The sequence below is a fragment of the Scardinius erythrophthalmus genome (genome assembly GCF_964197995.2).
Source record: "Scardinius erythrophthalmus genome assembly, chromosome: 15".
NCBI classification, from domain to species: Eukaryota; Metazoa; Chordata; class Actinopteri; order Cypriniformes; family Leuciscidae; genus Scardinius; species Scardinius erythrophthalmus.
In genome coordinates this window covers 32,273,707-32,286,800 of record NC_138235.1, presented here as the reverse complement: position 1 = coordinate 32,286,800, position 13,094 = coordinate 32,273,707, and the positions used below count along the sequence as shown (strand labels likewise).

The 13,094-nt window shown below is 38.3% G+C and overlaps 2 protein-coding genes across 3 annotated transcripts; both read right to left on the bottom strand.

The window, feature by feature from the left end:
• Positions 1–3,603: 3,603 nt before the first annotated feature.
• LOC308703416 (tubulin alpha chain-like) lies at positions 3,604–6,838 on the bottom strand. 2 transcript variants are annotated; one of them, XR_014031716.1, is made up of 5 exons: positions 6,725–6,838; positions 5,189–5,411; positions 4,952–5,100; positions 3,762–4,841; positions 3,604–3,635 (listed from the first exon to the last, which is right to left on the bottom strand). XR_014031716.1 is itself a non-coding variant. In XM_081386866.1 (4 exons), the coding sequence occupies exons 1-4, from the start codon at positions 6,725–6,727 to the stop codon at positions 3,864–3,866; spliced, it is 1,353 nt and encodes a 450-aa protein (XP_081242992.1). In that variant the 5' UTR covers positions 6,728–6,838; the 3' UTR covers positions 3,725–3,863. The 2 variants fall into 2 exon arrangements, 1 of the variants encoding a protein (XP_081242992.1); XM_081386866.1 differs by lacking the exon at positions 3,604–3,635 and having other exon boundaries at positions 3,725–4,841.
• A 2,267-nt stretch (positions 6,839–9,105) lies between these two features.
• Positions 9,106–12,040, bottom strand: LOC308703748 (tubulin alpha-1A chain-like). Its single transcript, XM_081387618.1, has 4 exons — positions 11,907–12,040; positions 10,544–10,766; positions 10,305–10,453; positions 9,106–10,226 (listed from the first exon to the last, which is right to left on the bottom strand). Exons 1-4 carry the CDS (start codon positions 11,907–11,909, stop codon positions 9,246–9,248), a joined length of 1,356 nt encoding a protein of 451 aa, XP_081243744.1. The 5' UTR covers positions 11,910–12,040; the 3' UTR covers positions 9,106–9,245.
• Positions 12,041–13,094: the final 1,054 nt, after the last annotated feature.

Below are 13,094 nucleotides of genomic sequence, written 5' to 3'. Positions count from 1 at the left end.
CATGAAAGAATATTTCACTCAGATAAAGTAGCAAGTCGTCAACACTTAAGCATTTGCAGAAGCAATAGAAAGCTTACAAGACAGATTGGTCAATTCACATTTAATTACTCTACTGCACTGTTCAACACATTAGAACTGCCATTTGTACAGCAATACTGCCCTCTGCCTTCAAAACAAAGCAAATAGATCATACTACACTGTAAAAACTAAAGGAGCCTCAAATATCCTGTCGGATACTCAAGGAACTTCAAAATGTAATTTTGGTGCCTCAAAGCTCTTTCTCCTATAGTAAGGTTACTGGAGGAGCATTGACAATCTTTGAGGTTCTTGCTGGAACTTATGGGATCCTTTAAGCACTTTGTATTTAGTTCAGAGGTTCTGGAGTCACCTTTTCATTACCATGAGACCTCGAAGTGCTTTGGGGGAAAATAGAGGAACTTGAATGCGATAAAAGGGTTATTGGAAGATCTTTTAACATTTAAGTGGTTCCTGGAAGATCTCTTATGTTAAAGCCAGCATCTGGAGGAACCCAATGGTTCAGTGAGGCCAGAATAAGATTATTATTATCCTATTATTATTATTATTATTAATATTATTATTATAGGCTATACTTAAGTTTGATTCACTATACATACCCAGGTGAAAAAAACATAGGCCTACTATTAAATGTATTAAAAATGTACTTGAGTGTGTTTTTAGTAGACCTACAATACAAATATACTTTAATGCATTTTTAATACATTTAACAGTAGCCTACGTCTTTTTCACTTGGGTAGCTTACATTTATTTAGTATAAGCCTATTTTATTGAGTAATTTAAACCTTAAACAACAACACTAAATAACAATATTAATAATATGAAGAAGAAGAACCAGGAGGAGAGAAGTTTTATTCTGTCATGAAACTGCTGCTATTCCTCTGCTGTCGTCACTTCAGTGCTGCTCGCGCGCAACAAAGCTCAGCTGATCGACGTCATCGAGTTTGAAAGTAACGGCTCCTCTCTCATCAACGCCTGCCGCAGCTTCCGCCGCTGTTCGGCTCTTCGTTACAAGGTTTGTAAACTCGCCAAATACATATAAATACAGAGTATACTCACTATATATTCAAACACACACATATATAAACTAAATGTATTATACATTACTACGTTTTTACAGTGTTTACCACTCGTTTTGCACAGTATCTGGTATGAAGGTTTTAGCCGCGATGTTAACTACGTTGATCTAACGTTAATGAACAAATGGAAATTACTGACTTATTGTCTTAGATTGATTTAGTCATTCAGTTCAACATATTCTGTAGCCTACAACTGTGTCTTCAAATTGCTGATATAGCCTAACTCATTTATTTCGTCATTGGCGTTTGTTATGAATAACAAAAGCAAGTTTGGTCTGTTTTTGTTTAACCTAACTTTAACTTACTTACTACATGTTCCCTCATTCTCTCAAATACCATTTTAAAGCCATTTACTGGTCAATAAATATTTTGCTTTGTTCTTTTGTTTCCCCAGAACAACCATTACATTTCTAAAATAATCTGAACATTTCAGTGGCAACATTGAATTACAGTAAGTTACCTGAACCACATGTAAGTACTATGAACTTTATCTGTGTGAAATTGTTTGACTGTGTACTTGTGTTTTTTAATCAGTTATTCTCTGAAAATCTTTTCTCATGCTCTCAAATCTCATTCATGTTACTCGGTAAATAATATCACAGGTTTGGTTCACAAATAATGCTATGCATTTTTTCTTATATCTTTATCATTTGCATTTGAACATAAGACATTTTAACTGAATTATAACTTCAAGTTTAGTCTTTTTTGACAAAAAAAAAAAGGAAAATGCTATTATATGGCCTCAGAAGACTTACAACACAACCCATAACACATGAGTTGTGAACTCATTGATTATTTTTAGGATCTTTTCTGGGACATTTTTGGAGCTTAACCATTTTTACATAAATTGTTTAATTGAATTGAACTAGACAAGTCTACATAAGAATGGTTTTTATGAATGATTTAAAAAAAAAAATTCTGCTTGTGTTTCATGCAGTGAAATTGAATGGTGACTGGGATTGCATTATGCCTGAGATCTGCTTTTGGGTTCCACAGACAGAAAGTCAAACAGGTTTGGAACGTCACAAGGCTGAGAAATTTATTTAAATTTCACAACTATCACTTTAATAACCTTACTAACAGTACATTTTGTACTTTGCAGGGATCTCGGTAAGCTGAAATACAAGTTTGATCAAGAATAAAAATCCTCCTGTAGAGCTGAAAATCACTGAAGTGCCTGGACCATCCACCAGAAAAGAGGAAAAACAAGCGGAAACGAATCTGCTGTACCTTTTCACTTTTCTAACTCTTTAAGTACCTCACACCAACTTGGTCCCATAGTGACATTTTTGACCACAAACGAAATTGCTGATCATGTGGATTCTTGTTGAAATGACTGGAATTCACCAGTAAACATTCACAGAACAACAGATAATTTTACTACACCTTAATACTGTTTCCAGGTTGAAGCCTCTACTTCCTCTATCTTGTTTCATGAGAATACTCAACAACCATTTATGAACACTGTTGATTCAAGTCACAAATTTAAGCTTTTCAAAAGTCATAGTGTACATTACAGTCTCCAATCTCACGGCATCCCAGACTTCAACATTTTATGATTCAAAATAGCTGAATAACTAACCATCTGAGATTTCGGTATAGAGATAAAGGTTAGGATAATAATTTTCAGGAATATTACAGCACAATGAGTGTATATTAGCACTGTTTGTTTGTTTTTGGCATCTGATAGAGCTTTTGGACTTGGAAACAGTGATGTCAGACTTACCATCGGACTGAAACACAAATTTTTTAAAGTTAAATTTAAGACATTTTTAATTAGTCAAAATGTATTTTTTTACATTGATTTATTTCGTGGAACATATGTGTTTCCATGCATTTTGTTGAGATGTCATTTCTTGTTTATCTATTGTATATACATGGTTGATTATTCATGTTGCTTATGTATTATACTATTTTTTTGTGTATTCATTGATATTAATCTATAGTTAGCTTTTTTTCCCATGTGCATGGAAGTGTATGTATAAAAATTAATATCAAATATGTAATAAACAATTCTTATTTTGTATTTGGTTCAATTTGTTTATTATAATAGAAGTCAAAGGTAACCATAGTAACAACATGAAATTAAATATAAAAAAAAATGAAATTTGGTTCCTGGAGGCACCCAAAGTGGTTCCACACAGTGCCTAATATAAGAGTTCCTCAGGAAACCTGTGTGGTTCCTCAGAGAACCGCCCCTTTTTAAAGGGTGCCTAGAGGATCTACAGATGGTTCCGCCGGTGTGGCAAAGTGAAGAACCCCAAAAGGTTCCTCCAGGCACCTTTTATTTTTACAGTGTACACTCAAAATTACAAATGACTATTAAAAAAAATACTGTAACTGTATGATGTTGTATTAATAGAAATCAACTCACTTAGCCTGTGGTGTTAAATTTACCTAAAATAAAATCAATGCAGCAAAGATGCATCCCCAAGATGGGTATAAAGTATAGGGGTCATTAGACCGTAATGAAAACAGGAGATCATGTAAATATTACAACCTTTTATTTGTAAAGATTGACTGTGACAAGCAGGGCGGGGTCGAGAGAGAACGAGACGGTACAATGCGCAGGTGTTGCTCATCATCAATCACACCACCGGCCTCGCGCCGTTCTCTTGTGGCCCTCGACCCCGCCCTGCTTGTCACATTGACCTTTTAGTCAGTTGACAGCTGGAAAGTGAAGAAAAAGGAAACATAAAAATGACAATGGACAAGAAACAGAACAGGCAGTGGAAGTGAAAAGCATTTCTAATATTCTTCTCCCTCCTCTTCTTCTCCGTCCACACTCTCAGCTCCGACCTCCTCGTAATCTTTCTCCAGGGCAGCCATGTCCTCTCTGGCCTCTGAGAACTCGCCCTCCTCCATACCCTCACCCACATACCAGTGCACAAAGGCACGCTTGGCGTACATCAGATCGAACTTATGATCCAGACGAGCCCAGGCCTCAGCAATAGCTGTTGTGTTGCTCAGCATGCACACGGCCCTCTGCACTTTAGCCAGATCACCTCCTGGAACCACAGTGGGAGGCTGGTAGTTGATGCCAACCTTGAAACCAGTGGGACACCAGTCCACAAACTGGATGGAGCGCTTGGTCTTGATGGTGGCGATTGCAGCGTTCACATCTTTGGGCACAACGTCACCACGGTACAGCAGGCAGCAAGCCATGTACTTGCCGTGACGTGGGTCACATTTCACCATCTGATTGGCCGGCTCGAAGCAAGCATTAGTGATCTCAGACACAGAGAGTTGCTCATGGTAAGCCTTCTCTGCGGAGATCACTGGGGCATAGGTAGCCAGAGGGAAGTGGATACGAGGATAAGGCACCAAGTTGGTCTGGAACTCGGTCAGATCGACATTGAGGGCACCATCAAACCTGAGGGAGGCTGTGATGGAGGACACGATTTGACTGATCAGCCTGTTGAGGTTAGTGTAAGTAGGACGCTCAATGTCGAGGTTCCTACGGCAGATATCATAAATGGCCTCATTGTCTACCATGAAGGCACAGTCAGAGTGCTCTAGGGTGGTGTGGGTGGTCAGGATGGCGTTGTAAGGCTCTACCACAGCGGTGGAGACCTGAGGAGCAGGGTAGATGGAGAACTCAAGCTTGGACTTCTTGCCATAGTCCACAGACAGACGCTCCATCAAGAGAGAGGTGAAGCCAGAACCGGTTCCACCACCAAAGCTGTGGAACACCAGGAAACCCTGGAGGCCTGTGCACTGGTCAGCCTGAAAGACATGATTCATGTTAAAAAGTGCAATCAAGCATTATTTTAATTAAACATAATTCAACACAATTAAATTTGAACAATGCCTTTGAAGTTAATTGAATGACTCACCAGTTTGCGAATTCTGTCCAAAACAAGATCAATGAGCTCTTTCCCAATAGTGTAGTGACCACGAGCGTAGTTATTGGCTGCATCCTCCTTTCCTGTGATGAGCTGCTCAGGGTGGAACAGCTGACGGTATGTCCCAGTGCGCACCTCATCTGGATAGATAGGTCATGAGTAAATATTTAGAGAACTAAACATAATGGTAGAAAATATTCTAAAAAAATTAATACATCCTCTTCTTACCAATGACAGTGGGCTCCAGGTCTACAAACACAGCCCTGGGGACGTGCTTTCCAGCTCCAGTCTCACTGAAGAAGGTGTTGAAGGAGTCATCGCCTCCTCCGATGGTCTTATCACTGGGCATCTGTCCATCCGGCTGGATGCCATGCTCAAGACAATAGAGTTCCCAGCAGGCATTGCCAATCTGGACTCCAGCTTGACCAACGTGAACAGAGATGCACTCGCGCTGTGAAGAGAGATAGATTTATAGACATTACACACCTTAAGTCAACATTCTTTAATTGCAAGTATTGTAATGATTTAACCATTCAGTTGCGCATCTTCACAAATTAAAAACACTTTTACTAGTTCGTAAAACAAAACAAAAGGCTCTTTAATGATGTGCAAGTTAACATATACAGGAATGGAATCTTTGGAGTATTGGAGTAATGGAGTATTGCATTGAAGAAGCACTGATAGAAAATGCCTCCGCTGCGAATCAGAAACTGCTATAGCTGCACAAACCCCTGACCACACAAACAGCTGATGTAACAGACCAGCCCTTGTTTCAAAGAAGGGGGGCAGGTTGGCTTTGTTTTATTATAGTGTAGCCTGCATTCCTTTAAAATTACATCATCAAATTTTAAAGTATATTAGAAGTACAAAAACATATTTTAAGGGTTTCATTAAACACTTTAAATGGAATTTAAAGCACACACAATGTAAAACAGCACTCAAACCAAGCTACAATGTTAATTTTAGTAATGGAAGGGCATTTGAGCCTTGTATATTGTATATAGTTTTAACTCAGACAAATCTAAATTGGGTTAAACACCTCTCTGTTTTAGGCTGGTCATGTGCATGAACCAGACGGCCACTAAGCATAACCATGAGGAACTTATTAAGGCTTAAACTTCTTGACACAAGAGCACTGGAGTTCATCAAGTTTCATTAGAACGCACGTGGTTCTCCTGACTCACTTCCTGTACCGGTACCACACTGCTAAAGAAGTGACTGTGCAGAATCATCAGAACAAAAGGAGGATGTTTCACTTTAACGTTACACGTCAGTAGGCTAAATCCTCTTACCTCTTTACAGCGACCTTGATAACGAGATTTGCGTTGTCATTTCAAGGTAGAAAACGGCAATTTTTTATTGAATTGTGCGCCAAATTATAGGCTACCAAGCTTCATGGACGTCATGTTTCTATCAAAGATATATTTTAACCGATTTCCTTGGCATTCAATCAGTTAAACATGTTAAACAACAACAACAACAACAACAACAAAACAATAATAATAATTATAAATTAATTAAACCGCGAGTCCAAATACCTAAATGAGATCAATATTATTTCGTAGGTTATGTTTGATGCTTAAAAAAATAAATAAAAATAAAATAAAAACCAAAGTATCACCTAAATGTTAAAATAATAATCCACCATTTTAAATGCACAGTTAAAGAACCGTTACACAGATGACGTAAGAACACCCAATCTCAAAGATAAATAACAATACCTCTTTTATAAATTACACAATTTAAAAACAGCTTTATACTCACCATTTTTAAAAATGAATATTTCGCTTTAAAAAAAATGAGGAGATAGAAAACCGTAGGTTTTTTTTCAGTTATTAACGCTCTCACAAGTGGACTTTTATGAGTCTGGTGAGAGAATGAAGTGTTTGGAAAATGCGGGGTGGGAATTTATACTTTTTCTGTCAGTCGTCACAAGGCGGAGCGAGCGCGAGGAGACGTTTCGCTTCCTGTCACATTCCCATTGGTTCAGTTGAGAATCAGTGACACCCCATTGGCTGATTCTAACAATTGAACAATAACGTTTGTTTTAGAAAATCTGTTAAAGCCAAGGCGGTACGAACCGGTGTGTAATGATGAATGTTGGTCATAAAAGGGACCTTTTAAAAAAAATTAAGAAAATTGACATTATTTTGTCTTTGATTGGTTTTTGTTTTGTTTAAAATAGGGTGTGTAGCACTAATTATGGGCATAGATGTCTCATGTATTTTTCATTAGCTTACCAGTTAAGCAAGTCTTTGACAATAAGTGCATTGATTATTATTTGCATACATAATTACCTGCCATTAAAAAAAAAGGCAGCGTTTATATCATTAATCATAGACTTGGCATGAGTAAACTGTCTCAGTAATTCGGATAATGGTTTTAATTTTCATGAGTAAAATACACCCATTTTTTCCCCCTTCATTTTATGATAATTATATGTATTCATCAGAATACCACACAATGATGGCATTTGCATGAAATGTAATGTTATATCTGCACTGCCCACATAGTTACACAGACTGAATTGTTCTCATGGACATGTTGCTGCAGAGAAGAGATCTGATCTGTTTTAAAACTGGATCATAAAGAATAAAAATAGTTACAATAGTCAAAAAAGTATTCCATTAAAATTATTGTAATTTACTGCAGTAATGTTCAGAATGTTATTGCCTAGGCTAATGCTGGTCTACATGTTGTGTTCATGCAGGGCTGCCAACTTTTGAGTTTAGCTTAGAGTGATAATTATGGAAAGTGGTGGATTGGGGGGATGTAAAAAAAAAAAAAAAAAAAACTTGCATCACAATAAGTGTATTGTGGTTGTCAAAACATTTGTAACTAAAACTGATTTTTATTATGTTTAGTGACAACATGTTAATGTTTACATGGTACACAATGACTGGGCTACTGTTATTATGGCTTGACACAAATTTCACGATTTCAGTTCAATTAATTCAATTCTTGTGATTTGGTTTCAGTCTTGATTAAATATCGATTCATTTGGATAATTATTAGCTACAGTAGATACATGTTATTTTTTCTCAAGAAAAAAAAATCACCAAATGCTGTTAACATACAGAGATCCCTGTCAGCTGGTATTATTATTAAAAGTTAAAAATAACAACTCAAATTAAATATAATGCATTTTTATTATAATAACAACAACGTTATAATATTTAATGATATAGCCTAAGTAAAAATATAATAAATATGTAATATAGGCTAGTGCACATATTTAGCAAAATGCTCCTCTCTATAGCTATTTTTCTAGCCAACTAACGTGCTATGGTCATTAAATGGCTTTCCTGAGGTAACTGTAACTATACTGTTCTCTAGCTGTTTTGACTTCTTTCCAAGGTTGAAAAACACTGATTGATCGATATTAGCCTACTGTATGTATGAGGCATATACATTTCGGTAAGTTGTACCATATCTTTTAACATACCTATTGTTCATTCGTGTTTATTTCGGCTACTATTAACTAAAGAGTAAGAGATGATCAGTTCACGAGCCGCTTGAACTGAGGCGCTATGCAATCTGTCATGTCACATTTACAAGCGCCAAAACGGTATTTAGGCCTATTGTTTGAAGTTCGTAATAAAATTGACAGAATCTGAGAGCTGAGAATTTGTTTAATATCAAAAGTAACCTGCTCTGTCTTGTCTGTCGGTGTAAGTTTCCTCTTTGCTTCGCTATTTTTCTCTGCGTAGGAAAATGGATGTGTGAGAGCATATAAAAGTGCGAAAAGCGTGAGTTGGCAGCCATAGATGTTACTTTTTGGATGGTAAGTTAGGAGAAATAGTTTGTTTATTCTTGAATTATGCCAAAAGTGTGTCTGATGTGTTCAGCGATTAGAATATAAAGCTTACAAAAGGTTTAATCATAAACTAGCACCAAGACCTAGACTCTACCCTACCTAAATTTATGGCCAGGAGCAGCTACTGATTAAATGTCATGTTGAAAAATGGTTGAACTTAAGCATGCTTTCCCACTTTTTTTTTAAAACGTTTTATACATTTTAATAATAGTTATACTTCACCTGTTTGATGGTTGATCTTTAAATCACTACCATTGCTATATCTGTTACACATTATTCATATAATTATACACAACAATTTAACACAAGACACCCTTTAATTAGTTTTAAAGAAGGTTTATTTCAGATGTCCAAAAGAACTGTAACAACAAGATTTTTATTGGTTGTGAGGTTTAATTTTCATTTAATCTTCATTTCATTAAATTTTTCCATTTCATGGTTCCTAGATGTCACACTTCTTTCTGTCATTTAATACTCCTCGCCCTCTTCCTCTCCTTCACCCTCGATGGAGTCGACACCGACCTCCTCGTAATCTTTCTCCAGGGCAGCCATGTCCTCTCTGGCCTCTGAGAACTCGCCCTCCTCCATACCCTCACCCACATACCAGTGCACAAAGGCACGCTTGGCGTACATCAGATCGAACTTATGATCCAGACGAGCCCAGGCCTCAGCAATAGCTGTTGTGTTGCTCAGCATGCACACGGCCCTCTGCACTTTAGCCAGATCACCTCCTGGAACCACAGTGGGAGGCTGGTAGTTGATGCCAACCTTGAAACCAGTGGGACACCAGTCCACAAACTGGATGGTGCGCTTGGTCTTGATGGTGGCGATTGCAGCGTTCACATCTTTGGGCACAACGTCACCACGGTACAGCAGGCAGCAAGCCATGTACTTGCCGTGACGTGGGTCACATTTCACCATCTGATTGGCCGGCTCGAAGCAAGCATTAGTGATCTCAGACACAGAGAGTTGCTCATGGTAAGCCTTCTCTGCGGAGATCACTGGGGCGTAGGTAGCCAGAGGGAAGTGGATACGAGGATAAGGCACCAAGTTGGTCTGGAACTCGGTCAGATCGACATTGAGGGCACCATCAAACCTGAGGGAGGCTGTGATGGAGGACACAATCTGCCCAATGAGCCTGTTGAGGTTAGTGTAAGTAGGACGCTCAATGTCGAGGTTCCTACGGCAGATATCATAAATGGCCTCATTGTCTACCATGAAGGCACAGTCAGAGTGCTCTAGGGTGGTGTGGGTGGTCAGGATGGCGTTGTAAGGCTCTACCACAGCGGTGGAGACCTGAGGAGCAGGGTAGATGGAGAACTCAAGCTTGGACTTCTTGCCATAGTCCACAGACAGACGCTCCATCAAGAGAGAGGTGAAGCCAGAACCGGTTCCACCACCAAAGCTGTGGAACACCAGGAAACCCTGGAGGCCTGTGCACTGGTCAGCCTGAGAAGAAAACCTGTTGGTCAGTAACCCAACATAATATATAATTCATTTTATGTTTGTTTATTTACAACTACCAACCAGTTTGCGAATCCTGTCCAGCACCAGGTCAATGATTTCTTTCCCAATAGTGTAGTGACCACGAGCGTAGTTATTGGCTGCATCTTCCTTTCCTGTGATGAGCTGCTCAGGGTGGAACAGCTGACGGTATGTCCCAGTGCGCACCTCATCTGGACAGATAGGTCATGAGTAAATGTTTAGTAAACTGTGTACTCTGGTAAACACAATATCACAGATAAAATGAAGTCCCATCCTCTTACCAATGACAGTGGGCTCCAGGTCTACAAACACAGCCCTGGGGACGTGCTTTCCAGCTCCAGTCTCACTGAAGAAGGTGTTAAAAGAGTCATCGCCTCCTCCGATGGTTTTATCACTGGGCATCTGTCCATCCGGCTGGATGCCATGCTCAAGACAATAGAGTTCCCAGCAGGCATTGCCAATCTGGACTCCAGCTTGACCAACGTGGATCGAGATGCACTCACGCTGTGAAGGAAAGTGCAAAGTTTAAAATCTAACTAAAGAAAAAAACATGTAAATATCACTCTCTTGTGAAGCAAAGCTTTATTTATTTCATCTCACAACTAAACTTCTAAGGCTACAGCCTGTATATCTTGTTTCTGTGCAGTCGTATCCCAGTGAGATATCATGTTAGATATCATGAGATCACATTACACCCTCAACTGCTGGTTTACGTCCATCAGCTGCATTAGTGATGCTGCCTACATCACCATGAATATTTAACAGCCTCACCAACAGCCCTGAAATGTGATACGATTTCTGAGAATAACTGAAGGCATAGTTCACCCAAAAATGAAAATTGTGTCATCATTTACTCACCCTCAAGATGTTCCAAACCTGTATGAATTTCTTTCTTCTGCTCAACACAAAAGAAGATATTTTGAAGAGTGTCGATAACCAAACAGTTGATGGACCCCATTGACTCGGAGGTCAATGGGGCCTATCAAATGTTTGGTTAAAAAATAAATTCGTACACCCAGGTTTGGAACAACTTGAGGGTGAGTATATGATGACATAATTTAAATTTTTGGGTGAACTGTCACTTTGCATTTAATCGCGCTATTCGTCCCTCGAATAAACTTTTTAAATTATATTCTTAATAGGACATATGATTCAAATAAATAACTGACCAACGACCATATCCTTTGGGAGGCGCTGCATCTCTTTTTTTGTCCATGATTCAAAATGACACCATACCGGACAGTATGGAGGAGACGGCTACACCCAGATCATTTATGCGGCTCTGTTCTCTTTGTTGTCTCGTTCTAGCGTGCATCACACCCCTAATAAAACCTCTCTTATTTTTCACATTCTTTCTTAGGTTATTAATGCATCATTGACTACAGGTAAATGCACACATTTAAATAACGTTACATACATTAGCTTAATAAAAAACAACATTTAAATACATTATTTACTAAATCGTTTTTTTTTTAGAATGTAGCCTACCGCTTTTTTGCAGAATACGTATAAAGGTGTATTTTCTTGTTCCATATTCTATTTTATGCCCGAAATATTATACGCATAATACACAGTAAATACATTGAATGAAAATTATTTTTTCTATAATAACAAGCAATATGAAGTATATGAAATTGTGCTCACCATTGTTTCTGGAAGTGTTGCTTGGCCGGGCGAGAAAGATTCAACGGAGAGATCTTACAGTTCGACAACGAGGGGTCGATGTAAGAATAATAACGTTATAACGGACTGACCTCACTTTATATACGTGTTGTCCTGGCGACTACGTTTCTCACATTTGATTGGTCAGACGCGATGAGTTCTGCCAAGTTCAGACGGCTAGACTAATTTCTATTGGTTGTCAGAAAGATTAGGCTTAGTGAAACACCTCCCAGAACCTCACCCAATACACATCTGAAATACTGAATAACGTTTTAATCCAAGACATGATTGTGCAGGAATCAACGATTTTGTTTCAATTCAACAATCACGCATCAGGAACGCTGCTATATTCAGCTGCTAGAAAGAAAAAAAAGGTGAAATTATGATATTAAAATTTGTATCAAGTTCAGTTGTTTATCCCTTACCCCTCCCATTATGCTTTTAATGACTCTAAAACACTTGTATCATATTACATTAGTAATCATTTTAGACGAACACCTTGTATACGTAAACCTTTATGTACAAGCAACTTTGTGTAACTTGATCAACCTATTCTCCATCTGTTCTCTTTGACACCTTCTGCCCCTTTTAAGAGATTAGCCTGGGGTAAATTTTGGAGTTAGTTATCACATATTCTTTTCCCATTCTTTAAATTGTGCTTAGAAAATGAACTAAAATAGGGATTTTTGTATATATCATATCCAAGGTGCAATTTAGCAAATTAAAAGAAGAAATGGGCTGAAATTAGGCTATATGATAAGCTGGAGTGAAAAGGGAAGTTGTAAGGCTTTGTGTGAAAATATAAAGGATTTACAGGATGTAGCAAACACACATAACTCAAGAAATAATAGTTTATAGTTTATGAAAATCAGCAGCCTTTACTCAGCATCTCCTTCACTATTCCTCCTCAGAAAGGAATACAAATGCATTTGAATATTTTCTTAAAAATGTTGAGTCATAAATAGCTATGGGATGAAATGACCCAGCATAGACGTTAGGAATATAGGCCATGATGGGACTAGGACACCCAACCCCCCATGCCCTCCACCCATCCTCCAGCCGTTGCTAGGCGATGAATGACGGAGTTGCTTAGATACTGACTAGTATCCAACACACAAGCCTACATTAACGGCCATTATGTGTAGATCACATGACCCTGAATCTGAATAG

Bases quoted from the DNA above. Each gene is read 5' to 3' on its own strand.
- LOC308703416 (XM_081386866.1), bottom strand. The intron at 5,101-5,188 runs GTAAGAAGAGGA...CTATCTATCCAG, and splicing joins CCTGGAGCCCACTGTCATTG to ATGAGGTGCGCACTGGGACA. The intron at 4,842-4,951 runs GTGAGTCATTCA...CATGTCTTTCAG, and splicing joins TGGACAGAATTCGCAAACTG to GCTGACCAGTGCACAGGCCT.
- LOC308703748 (XM_081387618.1), bottom strand. The intron at 10,454-10,543 runs GTAAGAGGATGG...CTATCTGTCCAG, and splicing joins CCTGGAGCCCACTGTCATTG to ATGAGGTGCGCACTGGGACA. The intron at 10,227-10,304 runs GTTGGTAGTTGT...TTTTCTTCTCAG, and splicing joins TGGACAGGATTCGCAAACTG to GCTGACCAGTGCACAGGCCT.